At 48.1% G+C, this 14,150-nt stretch overlaps 1 protein-coding gene across 2 annotated transcripts; it reads left to right on the top strand.

Annotated features, from left to right (window-relative positions):
* Positions 1 to 5,771: 5,771 nt before the first annotated feature.
* On the top strand, positions 5,772 to 13,169 carry LOC133052158 (putative killer cell immunoglobulin-like receptor like protein KIR3DP1). Of its 2 annotated transcripts, none has more exons than XM_061136927.1 (9): positions 5,772 to 5,822; positions 5,964 to 5,999; positions 7,156 to 7,434; positions 8,320 to 8,619; positions 9,645 to 9,944; positions 10,919 to 10,969; positions 11,697 to 11,819; positions 12,540 to 12,592; positions 12,704 to 13,169. In XM_061136927.1, the coding sequence occupies exons 1-9, from the start codon at positions 5,789 to 5,791 to the stop codon at positions 12,857 to 12,859; spliced, it is 1,332 nt and encodes a 443-aa protein (XP_060992910.1). In that variant the 5' UTR covers positions 5,772 to 5,788; the 3' UTR covers positions 12,860 to 13,169. The 2 variants fall into 2 exon arrangements, with proteins under 2 accessions (XP_060992910.1, XP_060992902.1); XM_061136919.1 differs by having other exon boundaries at positions 11,697 to 11,831.
* The last annotated feature ends 981 nt before the right edge of the window (positions 13,170 to 14,150 follow it).

Below are 14,150 nucleotides of genomic sequence, written 5' to 3'. Positions count from 1 at the left end.
AGTCACTTCTTTGCATCATGTGGTCAAATTATTGCAGCTTCAGCTTCACCATCAGTCCTACCAGTGAATACTCTCAGGGTTGATTTCCTTTAGGATTGATGGGTTTGAGCTCCTTGCTGTCCAAGGGACTCTCAAGAGTCTTCCCCAGCACCACAGTCTAAAAGCATGTTCTTCAGTGCTCAGCCTCTTTACGTCCAGCTCTCACATCCACATGTGCCTACTAGGAAACCATAGCATTGACTATAAGGACATCTGTTGGAACAGTGATTTCTAATGCACTGTCTAGGGTTGTCACAGCTTTTCTTCCAAGGAGAGTGGTCTTTTAATTTCATGGCTGCTGCAACTGTCCAGAGTGGTTTTGGAGCTCAAGAAAAGAAAATCTGTCACACTTGCCACTTTTCCCCTAAATTTTTTCATTTGTTTGTTTGCCATGAACTGTTGGGAAGAGAGGCCATGCAATTGATTTTTTCGAGTGTTTACAGTGTAGACATAGGCCCCAGTTATTCTCATATTTCTTCTTTTAAAAAATAATTCATTATTATCATTTGATGCCTGCATTCTGCAGAATCTGAGTTCTTCAAGCACCTACAGAAGATGGCTTTAACTGGGTCATGGTTGTATTTCTGCTGTGTGACACCAATGCCTGGTACACAGTAGGTGCTCTGCAATACTTTATGAACTGACCCAAGATGAGAAGTAAATTCCATTTCTGGAGGGGACTGGGAAAATAAATCTCTGAGTCCTAGTTGGAGCCAGACTGTCTGGGGCTGACTCAGGACGAAAACATGGGCCCCACCCTTAGAGCAGGCGGTCAGACCGGGCAGAAAGAGAGAGGTGAGGCCTCAGGTCTGGGCTGAGATTCCTCCTGAGCCCTGCCGTGTGACATCATTGCTAAGTCCATGGAGGGGCCCCCCTTGCTGCGGGTCCACAGCCATGGGAACCCAGAGGGGCGGCAGCAGCCCCCCAGGGACCACATCCTGTTTGTCCTCTAGGGTCAGGTGGTCTCCTCATCTGTACAGGATGGGGGCGGAGTTGCTTGGGCACTCAGAGCTGCAGACATGCCTTCCATCCTCCCTGGGCTTCCCTGCTTCAACCAGATGTGGAGAGCAGAAGAGGACCGCAGGAGGGCACGGGATGCCCACCCACCCCCAGTTCACGGGAACCTCAGGGCTCAGGCAGCTGGAGGGACCAGGGATCCTGATGGGGAGAGAATGAGCACAGGCTTTTGGTGGCAAATCTCTCACTTCCAGGGCTGAGTCTGGGCCAGAGGACCCCGAACCCTGCAGGTGAGTCTTCCCAGGGCTCCTGGGTCGCCATATCTCACTTCAGTCCCAGGAAATTGGTGGGGGAGGAGGTGGGGGCACTGGGATTCTAGAGTGATGGTGGTGAAACCTGGAAGGGCTCCTGAGCTGAACTGGGGAGTGAGGGGTGGGGAGCTCCTGGGCTCAGCCTCTGACTTCCTTCCAGGGACCTTCCACAAACCCACCATCTGGGTTGAGCCTCTTTGGGCAGCTCAAGGGGCCTATGTGAATACACCGTGTGCAGAGTTGGAGTGTGAGCGTGAGTACACAACCATCAGGGAGTGTGCTGCAGTTGGCCTGCAGGATTTGGAGAAGGAAATGGCGACCCATTCCAGTGTTCCTGCCTGGAAAATCCCATGGATATTGGAGCCTGCCAGCTTACAGTCCATAAGGTTGCAGAGTCGGACACAATGGAGTGACTTCATTTTCTTTCCCTTTGTTTTAAAATTTATTTATTTTACTGGTTCCATTTTCTAATCTCATAATATATATATATTTTGTTGAAGTGTAGTTGACTTACACTGTCTCAGGTGCACTGCAAGGTGAGTTTAAGTTATACAAATACACATACTTTTTTTTTTCAGATTATTTTCCATTTTAGATTATGGCAACATATTGACTATGGTTCCCTGTGCTATACCGTAAATCTGTGTCACTTGTTGCACATCTTTTTTTAATTAGAAACCTAGCATTGTGTTCATACTCCTATTTTAAAGTTTATTGTATATTCCACCTCAGTATTATGCTACACTGGCAGTGAAAGCATGATGTGAAAATCTGACCAGGTCCACGTTAAGAGGAATTGGAAAACAGTGGCAACGTTAATTGTGGGAGGAAATATTGAATCACATGATGTTACTGCTGGGCTTCCCTGGTGACTCAGATGATAGAGAATCTGCCTGCAATGCGGGAGATCTCAGTTCAATCCCTGGATTGGGAAGATCTCCTGGAGAAGGAACTGGCAACCCACCCCGGTATTCTTGCCTGGAGAATCCCCATAGACAGAGGAACCTGGCGGGCTGCAGCCCGTGGGATCACAAAGAGTCAGACATGACTCAGGGACTAAGACTATTCTCAAGGCTCTGAACTTGAAAGGTATTACACTTTCCCTTTCGTAAAGAGATAAAAAGTGGCAGAGCAGACAGAACCTTTTGTTTTGCTCGGGGCTTAAAGGGATATTATGACCAGACCTGCACAGACAGCTTCGAGAACAAAGGATTCCAAGATTAAATGTTTTCCAGAGTGGAGGGGACGTAAGCTATGACTGATCCATGTTGATGTATGGGAGAAACTAACAAAATTGTACTTGTAAAAAAGTAAATAAATTAAGGGGGGGAAAAAGCTTGTAACAGGACTTCCCTGGTGGTCCAGTGGTTGGGAATCTGCCTGCCAATGCAGGGAACACGGGCCTGATCCTGGGACTGGGAAGATTCCACATGCCTTGGGGCAGTTAAGCCCATGGGCCACAAGCCCATGTGCCTAGAGCGGGAGCTCTACAGCAAGAGAAGCCACGGCGATGAGACGACTCTGCGCCACCGCAAAGAGCAGACCCCCCTTCCCGCAACTAGAGGAAACCTGTGCCCAGTACAGCCATTAATGAATTAATTAAAACATTGCAACAACCAACTACACCTCCTCCTTTTTTAGAGTGTGTCTGTGTGTGTAAGTGTGAAAGTGTGAGTTCACAGGTGGGTATTGAATCTGTACAGTTCTCTCTTCTCCTTGGAATTTTCTTCCACACGCTGCTGCTGCTGCTACTTCATCAGTTGTGTCCGACTCTGTGTGACCCCATGGACTGCAGCCTACCAGGCTCCTCCGGCCATGGGATTCTCCAGGCAAGAGTACTGGACTGGGGTGCCATTGCCTTCTATTCTTCCCCATGGGCTAGGGTTACTTTATATTCAGTAAACACTTACCATCGCCCTCGCCCCAAAAAGCCCATCTAACTCAGATAGGATGATTCTTTGAGGAACGAGTTCACCATCTTTTGGTTGGCTGGCTTTCCAAATAAAGTCACTATTCCTTTCCTGAAGACCTCATCACTCTGTCCCATGACAAGAAATGTGAGGTTGGACTCAGAGCACATTCACGAAGCTTTAGCAGACGTGTCATTCATTTTAGACAAAAACCAAAGGCATCACTCTCACAATTGATATCTGCGGTTTAAAAGAAGATACACAATGGCCAACAGGAATATGAAGAGATGCTCAGCATTGCTCATTAGTAGAGAAAGGCCATTTGACACTGCAATGAGATACCACCTCATACCTATCAGAATGGCCATCATTAAACAGTTGATGAAAAATAGATGCTGGAGAGCATGTGCAGAAGACGGAAACCATCTTACACTGTTGGGGGAGTGTAAACTGGTGCAGCCACTGTGGAAAACAGTATGGAGGTTCCTCAAAAAACTAAAAACTGAGTTTCCATGTGATCCAACAATTCCAATCCCGAATGTATATCTATGACAAAACTGTACCTTGAAAAGATTCATGCACCCTTGTGTTCATAGCAGCACAACTTGAAATAGTCAAGACATGGGAACAGCCTAAATGTCCATCGACAGATGAATGGATAAAGAAGATGTTGTATATGCCTATACACACACACAATGGAATACTACTCAGACATTGAAAAAATGAAATCATGAGATTTGCAGCAGCATGGATGGACCTGGAGATTAACATACTAAGTGAAGTAGAACAGAAAGAGAAAGAAAATTATCATATGATATCACCCATATGTGGACTATAAAAGGAACATATCAATGAAACAGGAACAGACTCACAGACATAGAGAACTGGCTTGTGGTTGCCAAGGGGGAGGGAAGGATTGGGAGTTTGGGATGAGCAGATGAAATCTATTTACACATAAAATGGATTAACATTGAGGTCCTACAGCATGGCACAGGGGATTCCATTCAGAATCTTGCCATAAATCATAATGGAAAAGAATATATATGTGGAGCTGAATCAGTTTTCTGTACAGGAGACATAAATTATACTCCAAAATTTTTCTTAATTTTTAAAAATGTGTGGTTTATATACATGCAATGAAACATTACTTGGCAGTAAAAATGCACAGACTGAAATGACAAAGAACACAGATCAATTCTGAAACATGATATTAAGTAAATAAACGGAAATTTTAAGAAGGGTGACTGGACTGTTACTCCATTACATACATAATGATCAAGAGGAGACCAGATTTATTACTTAGGCCACATCACTAATGTTAACAACCCCCACCCCCAGCAAAATGGTCTGGAATCACTGCCCTTACTGAGATTTTTTACTGTCTGTGAACAACAGCTGAACTGGGTGTATGTCTGCCCTTGGAGTCCTGAAACAATTGGGTCATTTTGTCCCTGTTTGGAGTTGATTGGAGATATGCCCCTCACTCAAGCATTCTGGAGCTTGAAAGTCTCTACTTGACATATTTTGTGTTCATCTGAGTATGTAGTAAGCAAGGTTGTCCAACTTTTCAGGCAGAACAAATCCCCCTCCCAAAAAATTGCCACCGTGATCTTTACACACGTTATCTTTGTGTACATGTGTGGTCCTTGGATTGGAAAGGGAGCAAGAGAGAGAGACAGAGTGTGTGTGTGTGCAAAGTTTCCACTAGAAGTCACGGAATAATTTCGATGAAGAAGAGTCAGAGAAAGACAAATATCACATGATATTGCTTCTTTGTGACATCTAAAACAGTGAACCTATTTACAAAACAGACACACAGAGAATGAACTTATGGTTACCAGGAGGGATAGTGTCAGGGGGAGGTTAGCTTGAAAGTTTAGGATTGATATATACACACGGCTATATTTAAGATGGATGACCAACAAGGATCTACTGTAAAAACAGAGAATTCTACTTAATATTCTGTGACTACCTAAGTGAGAAAAGAGTTTGAAAAGCAACAGATGCATGTATATAAATAACTGATTCACTTTGTTGAACAGCTGAAATTAACACAGTTAGTTTCTTAATCACATATATAACAATACAGAATTTTTTAATATTTTCAAAGAGCCATAATATGCATGACTGTTCCTCTTATAAGAATCCAGAATCAAAGTCTCTATTAATGACTCTTTAATTGGCAACCTGCACTGAGCCTGAATATGAGGTGAGTACATGGAATTTCTCTTCTGCAAGGAGTTAAGGTTAATGACATTTATCATGAGCTTGGGGAAAGCATCCTGCATGCTATACACCAAATCACTGTTTCCACTCCTGAAGGTAGCGAGACCTGTTCAAATCCTCCTATGTTTATAGTGTTCAGGGAAACAAAAAGTGACGCTCAGGTCATGAGGTGACCTCAGTGACGAGGCTCAGACAGACTTCCATCCCTGGCGTGAGAAGAGGCTGCCCATCTTCCCCTGTGACAGGCACCAGGCTGACTGTATGAACAACACCACCCGCCTTCCGTATCCTGTGACTCGGTCAGCTTTGCTCAGTCCTGCCTCCTGCCTCACAAGAAGCAGAGCCATGTGCCCCACACTCCTCAGCCTCCTGAGTCTCGGTGAGTCTGCAAAGACCCGGTAGGAGAGGGTAATGGTGGAAATCGGGGTTCTTCACACCACTGACCAGGTTCCCTGGATGAGGGTGCAAGGAGCGTGGGGTCCATCGGGACAAGCCATCTCTGACGGGCTTTTCCTTCTAGGATTCTGTGTGAGTCTGAGGATCTGGACAGCTGTGGGTGAGTCCTCCCCATCCCTTATTTCTGTGTTCAGCAGAGCAGCCGGGGCTGAGGCAGATGACACTGGGGGGCAGGGTGAGACCCCTGTCAGTACAGTGAGAGCCACGTGCCCTGTGGATCCCAGGTCCTCCTATTGGCCTTGATACTCACCTTCACTCTCCCCAGAGGTTAGCCCAGCTCTGGACTCTGGACCTGAAGGGACAGTATGAAGTCTGGGAGCTGGGAGCTGGGCCCCCTGAGTGCCATTTCTATCATGAGAGAGATGGAGGGGCTGCCGCCCACAGACCCCTCCCCAACAAGGTGGCATCTCCAACTGGCCCTTAGAAACAGGATCTGCAGGACCGCCCGCTAGACCTGACCCCAGGGGAGGGGCTGGGTATCAGGCAGGGCCACCTGGACCTTGTCCCACATTTGATGGAGGCTAGCTAACAAAGGAGCGAGGTTCATGGTTTCCTTCCTTCTTTTCAGTCAGGTGGCTTTTTCTCTTCTTAGTTGTGTTACTGTTAGTCACTCTGTCAAGTCTGACTCTGTGACCCCATGGACTGTAGCTCACCAGGGTCCTCTGTCCATGGGATTCCCCAGGCAAGAATACTGGAGTGGGTTGCCACTTCCTTCTCCAAGGCATCTTCCTCCCTGGGGACTGAACCCTGGTCTCCTGCCTTGCAGGGAGATTCTTTACCGTTTGAGCTGCACAAACACAACAGGGAAGTCCTTTCCCTTCTTTACCACTCGTCATTTTTCTGTGGTGGTTCCTTTTGACTGCATTGCGCAGCGTGCAGGATCTCAGTTTCCTGATGAGGGAGTCAACCCGGGCCCTTGGCGGGGAAAGTGCTAAGTCCTTACCACTGGACCACCTGGGAATCCCCAGTGTTTTGTGTTTTGAGAGAGTTTTCAACATTTTGTCAATCCAAGGACTTATTCTTCTCCTGAGAAGAATCACTGCTGAGAATCACATTCTCAGAATCTCCATAATGTCTGTCCTGGGTTGACTGTGTCTCTGTCTGTCCCCAAGCCCCAGGTGTCCTTGAGGATCAGGGTGATGCACTTTAGAGTAGGTGCCTTGGAAGAATTGAAGGAGAAGCACTCCAACAAGGGCAGTGGGGAGAGGGGACCATTCCTATTTTCCTCTCAAAGCCTGTGCCTCCTTCTGTCCTAGGTGAATATGACAAGCCCTCTTTGTCAGCCTGGCCAAGCCCTGTGGTTCCCTTAGGACAGACTGTGACTCTCCGGTGTCACTTCCATTCTCCATTTAAGATATTCAGACTGTTCAAAAGAGATGGGACCAGTTTGCCCGAGCTCCTGGGATATCATTTCAACACCTTCACCCTTGGCCCGGTGACCAGAGAACATGCCGGGTCCTACACGTGCTCTGGATTCTACGGGTCTGTCTCTGTGTGGTCCACACACAGTGACCCCCTGCAGATTGTGGTCACAGGTAGGAGGGTTCCAGCCCAGCCCGGGATGGCTGAGCCTGCAGGCATTCCTACTCTAGGTCCACGTGCCAGTGCAACCAAGGACGTCCTCAGGATTCCCAGCCAGGACCTAACCAGGGAAAGAGAATCCACTCTGAGAGTTTAAACTCAGGGTGTTGATAGAGGGATGGGATGCCCGGCTGAGGAAGGAGGAGCCTTCCTAGGCATTAGTTAGACAGGATGTGGCCACCCCCTGCCAGGAGGGAGGATGGGAATGACCCTGATCCAGCACCTGCCACCCAGTAGGGAGCTGTAATCCTGTATGAAGGAGCTGGTGTCCAGGGAGAAGTCCCAGGAATGTCTCCAGTGGCATGAGGCGGGGTCACAGATGGGAAATGTTCCCTTTTTTCTCCACTTCCTTCCCGTTGATGCAAGTCATCACCCATGATATAGGAGATGTGTGTGAAGGGAGCCAGGGTATGAATCCTCAGAACCACCCAGACCTCAAATGCAAATTAAGGATGGGATGAAGCTGAGAGCACGGCAAGCCACTCCAGTATTCTCGCCTGAAGAATCTCAAGGACAGAGGAGCCTGGCAGGCGACTCTCCATGGGGTCCCACAGAGTCAGACAGGACTGAAGCAACTGAGTATGCATGCATGAAGCTGAGAGAAGATTCAACAGCTGAAGAGTTTAGAATAAACACAGAGGAGGCTGGAGGTCTTGAGCAAAGAGAAAGAGAAAAGCATGAGCCAGAGCCTGAGAACAAGGCTAGAGAGAATGCAACAGGACAGACAGGAAGAGTAATTGGCTTTGGTGGTTCACGGGGACGTTTCTCACACCTTCAGATGTCAGGGGAAGCGCCGAGGCGGGATGACTCACTGAAGCTCACAACCTCTTTGCTCCTAGGTGTGTTCACAAAACCCTCCATCTCAGCCCACCCAGGCCCCCTCGTGCAGGAGGGAAAGAATGTGACCATCCGCTGTCACTCACCGCTGTCGCTTGACAAGTTTATCCTGCACCAGGAAAATAGTACAGGGCATTTCCAGAGACGTGGAGAGAGGTTCACAGGCGGGAATGCCTCAGCTGACTTCTTCATTGGCTCCGTGGTCTCGGGGAGTGCGGGCTCCTACAGATGCTACGGCTCTCTCAGCCGCTCCCCCTATGAGTGGTCAGCCCCCAGTGACCCCGTGGACGTCGTCATCACAGGTGAGTGTGTACAGACCAGTCCCCTCTGCTGTCTGTGTCACAGGAGGTCCGGTGTCCAGTCCAGCATCAGCATCGGGAGACAATGACAGGCGTGCAGAGACACACACACACTCAGAGAGGGAACAAATCAGAGAGAGAGGAGGTGTGAACATGGAAGGGAAAAGAGAACAGAGCACCTGCCATGCGGTAAAGAGAAGACTCAGCCAGTTACAGAATGAAGCAGCAAGAACACATAAGAACGATCAATGGAGAAAGATGTACCAGAGCAGGGACCCGGGCAGTTCCCAGCTCAGGCAGCCAATGATGGTTGGTTAAGGGGCTGGCTTCCCGCCTTCATGTCAGAGCTCCCTTCCTCTTTCAGGAGCACTGTGGTACCAGACGCCCTTGCAGTCTGGCCCTTGGGTGGTCAGGACGGAGGTTGACATCTTGAAGTTGCTCAGCCTTATGGTTTAAAGCGCCCTTCTGCACAAAGAGGGGGGAGTCCTCCCTGCCAACCCTCCCCACTAAGGAGTCCCTTCCAGTCCCTGGATGTGGGCAGGGCAATGCTGAACTCTCCCTCAAGTTTGAGGTAGTCAAAGATCCAATGAGATGCTGGCAATCTCCCGTCCATAATGTCTGTTTCTGGGTCAGTACCATGTTTTATGATGATCCCAGCAGAACCTAGTAGGTTCCATCTTTCAAGAGAACCCCACATCTTGTTGATTTTTAAAGTATATTTGTTCTGATTCATTTTTGTTGAAGTGTAGTTGATTTACGATGGTGCTAATTCCTGTTGTACATAAGACTGATTTAGTTGTTCATATGCATATATTTCTTTTCAGAGAAAGGATAGTAAATGACAGTCCATCATTAAAGATATGTTTGAATTTGTCCTTGTGCTGGGTATTCCTTGTTGTGGGGCTTTCTCTCCTGGCTGTGGGCGGCCTCTCATTGCAGCGCTTCTCTTGTTGCACACTTCGGGTTCTAATTCTAGATTTAGGACTAGAGTTACTTTATGCTCTAAGATCAAGGTCTCTTCCTTCCAGGTCTGTCCAAGAAACCCTCTCTCTCAGCCCAGGGGGGCCCCGTGGTGAGGTCTGGAGAGAACGTGACCTTGCTCTGCAGTTCTGAGCGCGCCTTTGACCAGTTCCATCTGCTCAGGGAGGGGGAGAACCTTGGGCATCTGCTCGCTGGAGGCCGGGGTCCCCACGGAGCCCTCCAGGCAGTGTTCCCTCTGGGTCCTGGGACCCCAGCCCACAGCGGGGTCTACAGTTGCTTCGGCTCCTTCACTCGCTCTCCCTACTCGTGGTCAGACCCCAGCGACCCCCTGCTCCTGTGTGTCACAGGTGAGGACCCTCCTCCTGGCTCAGCTTTCTTGTTGCTCTTCAGTCGCTAAGTTGTGTCCAACTCTTTGTGACCCCGTGAGCTGCAGCACGACAGACTTTTCTGTCCTTCACTATCTCCCCTTCGTGGATCACAGCCTTGTCGTGATGAAGGTGCTTGTGTAACTCAATGAAGCTATGAGCCATGTTGTGCAGGGCCGCCCAAAACTGACAGGTCATAGTGAAGAGTTCTGACAAAAGCTGGTCCCCTGAAGGAGGAAACAGCAACCCATTGCAGTATTCTTGTTTCCAGAACGCCAAGAAGTGTCCCATGCTTTACAGTACACTAAATCACTTTGTTTTGGTCAAGAAGTCCATTTGGCTTTTTCCATAACATCTTGCTCTATCACTGCGCTCTATCTCAAGGGCCCTGTGCTGGTGTCAGGGGAAACTTAGGGCTTCGGGAGAAATAGAGGCAATGAGAACCAGAGAGAAAGAGAGATGGTCGGTGGCATCTCATCCCTCTTCTACCTCCTGTATGGATGCTTGTCATCAGAGTCCTGTCTAATCAGGCAAATAAAGAAAAGGGTAAGGGTAGACCCAGGAGGAGGAAAGGTTGGGCTAATTTGGGAGGATCAGAGATTGCATTGGGCCCTTGCTCTTCATGTTTTCCCAGAGGCACCTCTGACATACACGTGATTTCCTAGTTAAGGAACATAGATACTCAGTCCTAGAGCAGAAATAATGTCTCTTGCTTAGAATTGTCTTTCTTCACCAGGGATACTCTTCCCACCTCCTTTCACCATCTCTTCTCCAGGATGGTGGGTCTACTCAACACATTCACGGGGAGGAGCCAGAAGCTCTCCCCTCCCCCATCAGTGCTCTGAGGGATCACAGAGTCAAGCACAGGCAGGAGGTCAACCTTCTAGAAAGAACAGTCCTCCTTTGGTGGGGTGAGGAAGGTTACTGGCTCACCCCTTCTGTCTTTTTTCTCCTAGGTTCCACTACAAGTACTTGCCCTTCACCCATGGATGCACACACCACAGGAGGTAAGCAAGAAGGTCTCCTACCTCAGCAAATTTCTAAGAAGACATAGGAGTCCTATGTAAGTGCTGGCTCTGTCAGCTCCCAGCACTGCGATGTTGAGCTTCTCAACATCCATCTCAAGTCAGCATATGAGACTGAGGTGTGCATGAGAACCAGAGGGGGCATTGAGATCCTGGGACTGGGAATTTCTAAATTGAAGATAATTGGTCAGAGTGACCTAATATCATGCCCAAGCGAGATGCTTACCCTCCCTCCACCAGAATCTTAGGGGATGGATGGGGGTGAAAAGTGGAGAATTTGAGGGAGCACCTTACAGATGTTATTCCTCTGTTAGTGTTTTATGAACAAAGAATTCCACATTCCGAAATAAATTTGTCATATCTTCTTGAGGATTCTGTTCCAGGTATATGTGGATGAGGGGGAAATGTACTGAGGATTAAAGGGGTCTGCATTCATGGAAAAACACCATGCCTTGACGTGAGGGAGCAGCGAAAAACTGCATTGGTGCCCAGCGGACCTTGGTTCAGACCTCTGCTGGTCTTGCACCGCCTCTTTACTTCATCCATGCTAGCATCTCTCCTGGATGCTTTGGTACCTCCTGGGAAGTGGAGACCATAAGTGATCAGGTTGACAGATGCTGACAGTTTGATGCAAGGATAAAATAAAACCAGTGTGTAGGGGCACAGTGTACGCAATGAAAAACCAGACCTTCCCTTTTTCTGTTGACAGAAGCAGGGTTTCCTCAAGAACGCTCCAGTGTGCTGTACATCATCCTTGGGCTTGCCATAGCCTTCACCTCTACCAGCATCTTCCTCGCTGCTCTTGTCTGTCACTGGTGCTCTACCCAAAATCGTAAGCCTGAAGGTTGTGAGCTCAGCATCATCTGACCCAGGGGGAGGTGGGCTCATAGCAGAGAATTAGGTTTTCACTTCCCACAGGTTAAAACTGGTTTCCAGTGTTGTTATCTCGGAGGGAACATCATCCAGAGACCCATGGAACCCTGTTATTTTTATGAAAATATGTGTTGATTTATTCTTGGCTGCATCAGGTCTTTGCAGCAGCATGGGGGATCCACATTGCAGTCTGGGGTGTGGTTCAGGCTCCAGAGCTTGTGCGCTCAGCTGTTGCAGCTCGTGGGGCTTAGTTGCTTCAAGACACATGGGATCATAGATCTCCCACCAAGGATAGAACCCAGGCTGCCTGCACTGGAAGATGGACACTTAATCTCTGGACACCAGGGACATTCCAAGCCCTGTTCTTCCCTTCAACTACAGCCATCTGTTCTCCTCCCCTACATGATCTTGGGAATCTGCTGATATGCAGAAGAGAATGGTCCATAACAGAAGACGTAGGATGGGTCTGTGGGTTTGCACAGGCTCCTGAGACAGTCCGTGAATGGATGGGCTTGTTGATGGAATGTTTTGTTTTTGATTTATTTATTGGAGTAGACAGACCCAGTACCAGAGGGCATATACCCTTTTCTTTTTCTGGCTTTGATGTCCCCATCAAAGTTATGGAGGTCTGGGATAACTGCCTTCATCCCCAAGATCCTTGTCTCTTTTTCATTCGCAGATCTTGCCATCATGGAAGGAGAGCCCCAGGAAGATGGAGCAGTGAGCGGCGTGGTGAGTCCTCCCAGCCCAAACCCTTGCCATAGCATCGGCCCTTCCAATGCCCAATGTCCTAGCCTTTAAAGATCGCGTCTCAGTCCATCATTCTCACCTCCTTCCTCTTAGGACTCTCCAGCAGAAGACGTGATATATGCTCACTTGAACCTCGGGACCCTTTCTGAGAGACTGAATACTCCCACCCCCGTGAGCCCCATGCACCCCTTCCCCGAGCCCAGTATCTATGAGGAATTCAATGTAAAGAAAGACGGTGCTGAGCCCTGACCTGGCCCCAGGCTGTGAGCACACAGAGTGTTGCAAATCAAAGCCTTAGATCTCTTTTTAAAGGGGTTCCTCCGTGGACACTCCTCCTCCTCCTCCAAAGCAGCCCAGCAGCTCTGAGGTGAACAGTGGAGTCCAAGATTGCCAAATCATCTTCAAAAATCCCACAACCTCGAAGTAATCTCCTGTCTCTTCTAGGACTCCATTGTATCTATCTCACTGTTTGGGGAATGGTATAATCAATCACACATACTGGGTTGGTTAATATGATCATCTTACTTTACCTAAAATTCCAATAAAGCATTAAAAAATCTGCCAGCTGATTCTTCAAATTATTCAGTTTAAAGAAAACACAAAACGAATAAATAAGATGTCTATTCAGCAACGTTTTACAAGGATGTACTTATTTACAAAACTGAAACAACCTTGTAGACTTAGAGAACAATCTTAGAGTTACAGAGGGGAAGGGTTGGGGGAGAGATAGACTGGAAGTTTAAGATTGACATGTGCTATATTTAAAATAAAATGATTTCCATAAAAACTAATAAAAGCAATGCTAGATGGCCAAATAAACAGATGAAGTATATTCTGTTTGAGATATCCAGTGTGGTGCCACTACCTATATGAGGCTGGGTGTGTGCATGCTAATTCGATTCAGTCATGTCCGACTCTTTGCAATGGCATATACAGTGTGAGGCTCGCTAGGCTCCTCTCTGCATGGGATTCTCCAGGCACGAATCCTGGAGTGGGCAGCCATTCCCTTCTCGAGGGGATCTTCTTGACCCAGGGATGGAACCCACGTCTCTCATGTATCTTGCAATGGCAGGTGGATTCTTTACCACTGAGCCACCAGGGAAGCCCCCTCAACCTCTTCCCAGGCATGTGCACTTAGGCTGATGGCATTCCAGGGGTAGAAACAGGACAATAAGATACCCCTCAGTCTGGATCTGCACTGGCTGATAAAGTAGTTGCCCAGCCACGCGGTGCAGACATTGACTCTACACGTATATGAAAAAAGCGTTCAGTTCTTCAGTCACACCCACCACGTTTCAAGTGCTCAGCAGCGTCCTGTGGCCAGGTCCAGGGTGCTGGACAGAGCAGATGTTTAAAAAGTTCCATCATCACTGAGATTTCTACTGGACATTCCACTCCAGATCACTGAGGCCTGCAGAGAGAACACTTGCCCCAGGGAGGCTTTGCATGTGTTGTGTGAATCCATCGATATTTGCACGTTTTGTCTTTTTTGCTTCTTGCACCAAAGCCAAGGATTTGAGAATCTTGTGCCTCTTAAGTT

This window comes from Dama dama, chromosome 4, assembly GCF_033118175.1.
Source record: "Dama dama isolate Ldn47 chromosome 4, ASM3311817v1, whole genome shotgun sequence".
In the NCBI taxonomy this organism is placed as follows: Eukaryota; Metazoa; Chordata; class Mammalia; order Artiodactyla; family Cervidae; genus Dama; species Dama dama.
Note: the sequence above shows the minus strand (reverse complement) of the source record. Positions and strands in the feature narration are given on the sequence as shown.

What these genes read in the sequence shown, in the direction of transcription:
- LOC133052158 (XM_061136919.1), top strand. Translation starts at nt 5,789, where the DNA reads ATGTGCCCCACACTCCTCAGCCTCCTGAGTCTCG. An exon ending in CGTGGACGTCGTCATCACAG is followed by an intron (nt 8,620 to 9,644) that starts GTGAGTGTGTAC and finishes TCTTCCTTCCAG; the next exon opens with GTCTGTCCAAGAAACCCTCT. An exon ending in GGATGCACACACCACAGGAG is followed by an intron (nt 10,970 to 11,696) that starts GTAAGCAAGAAG and finishes TTCTGTTGACAG; the next exon opens with AAGCAGGGTTTCCTCAAGAA.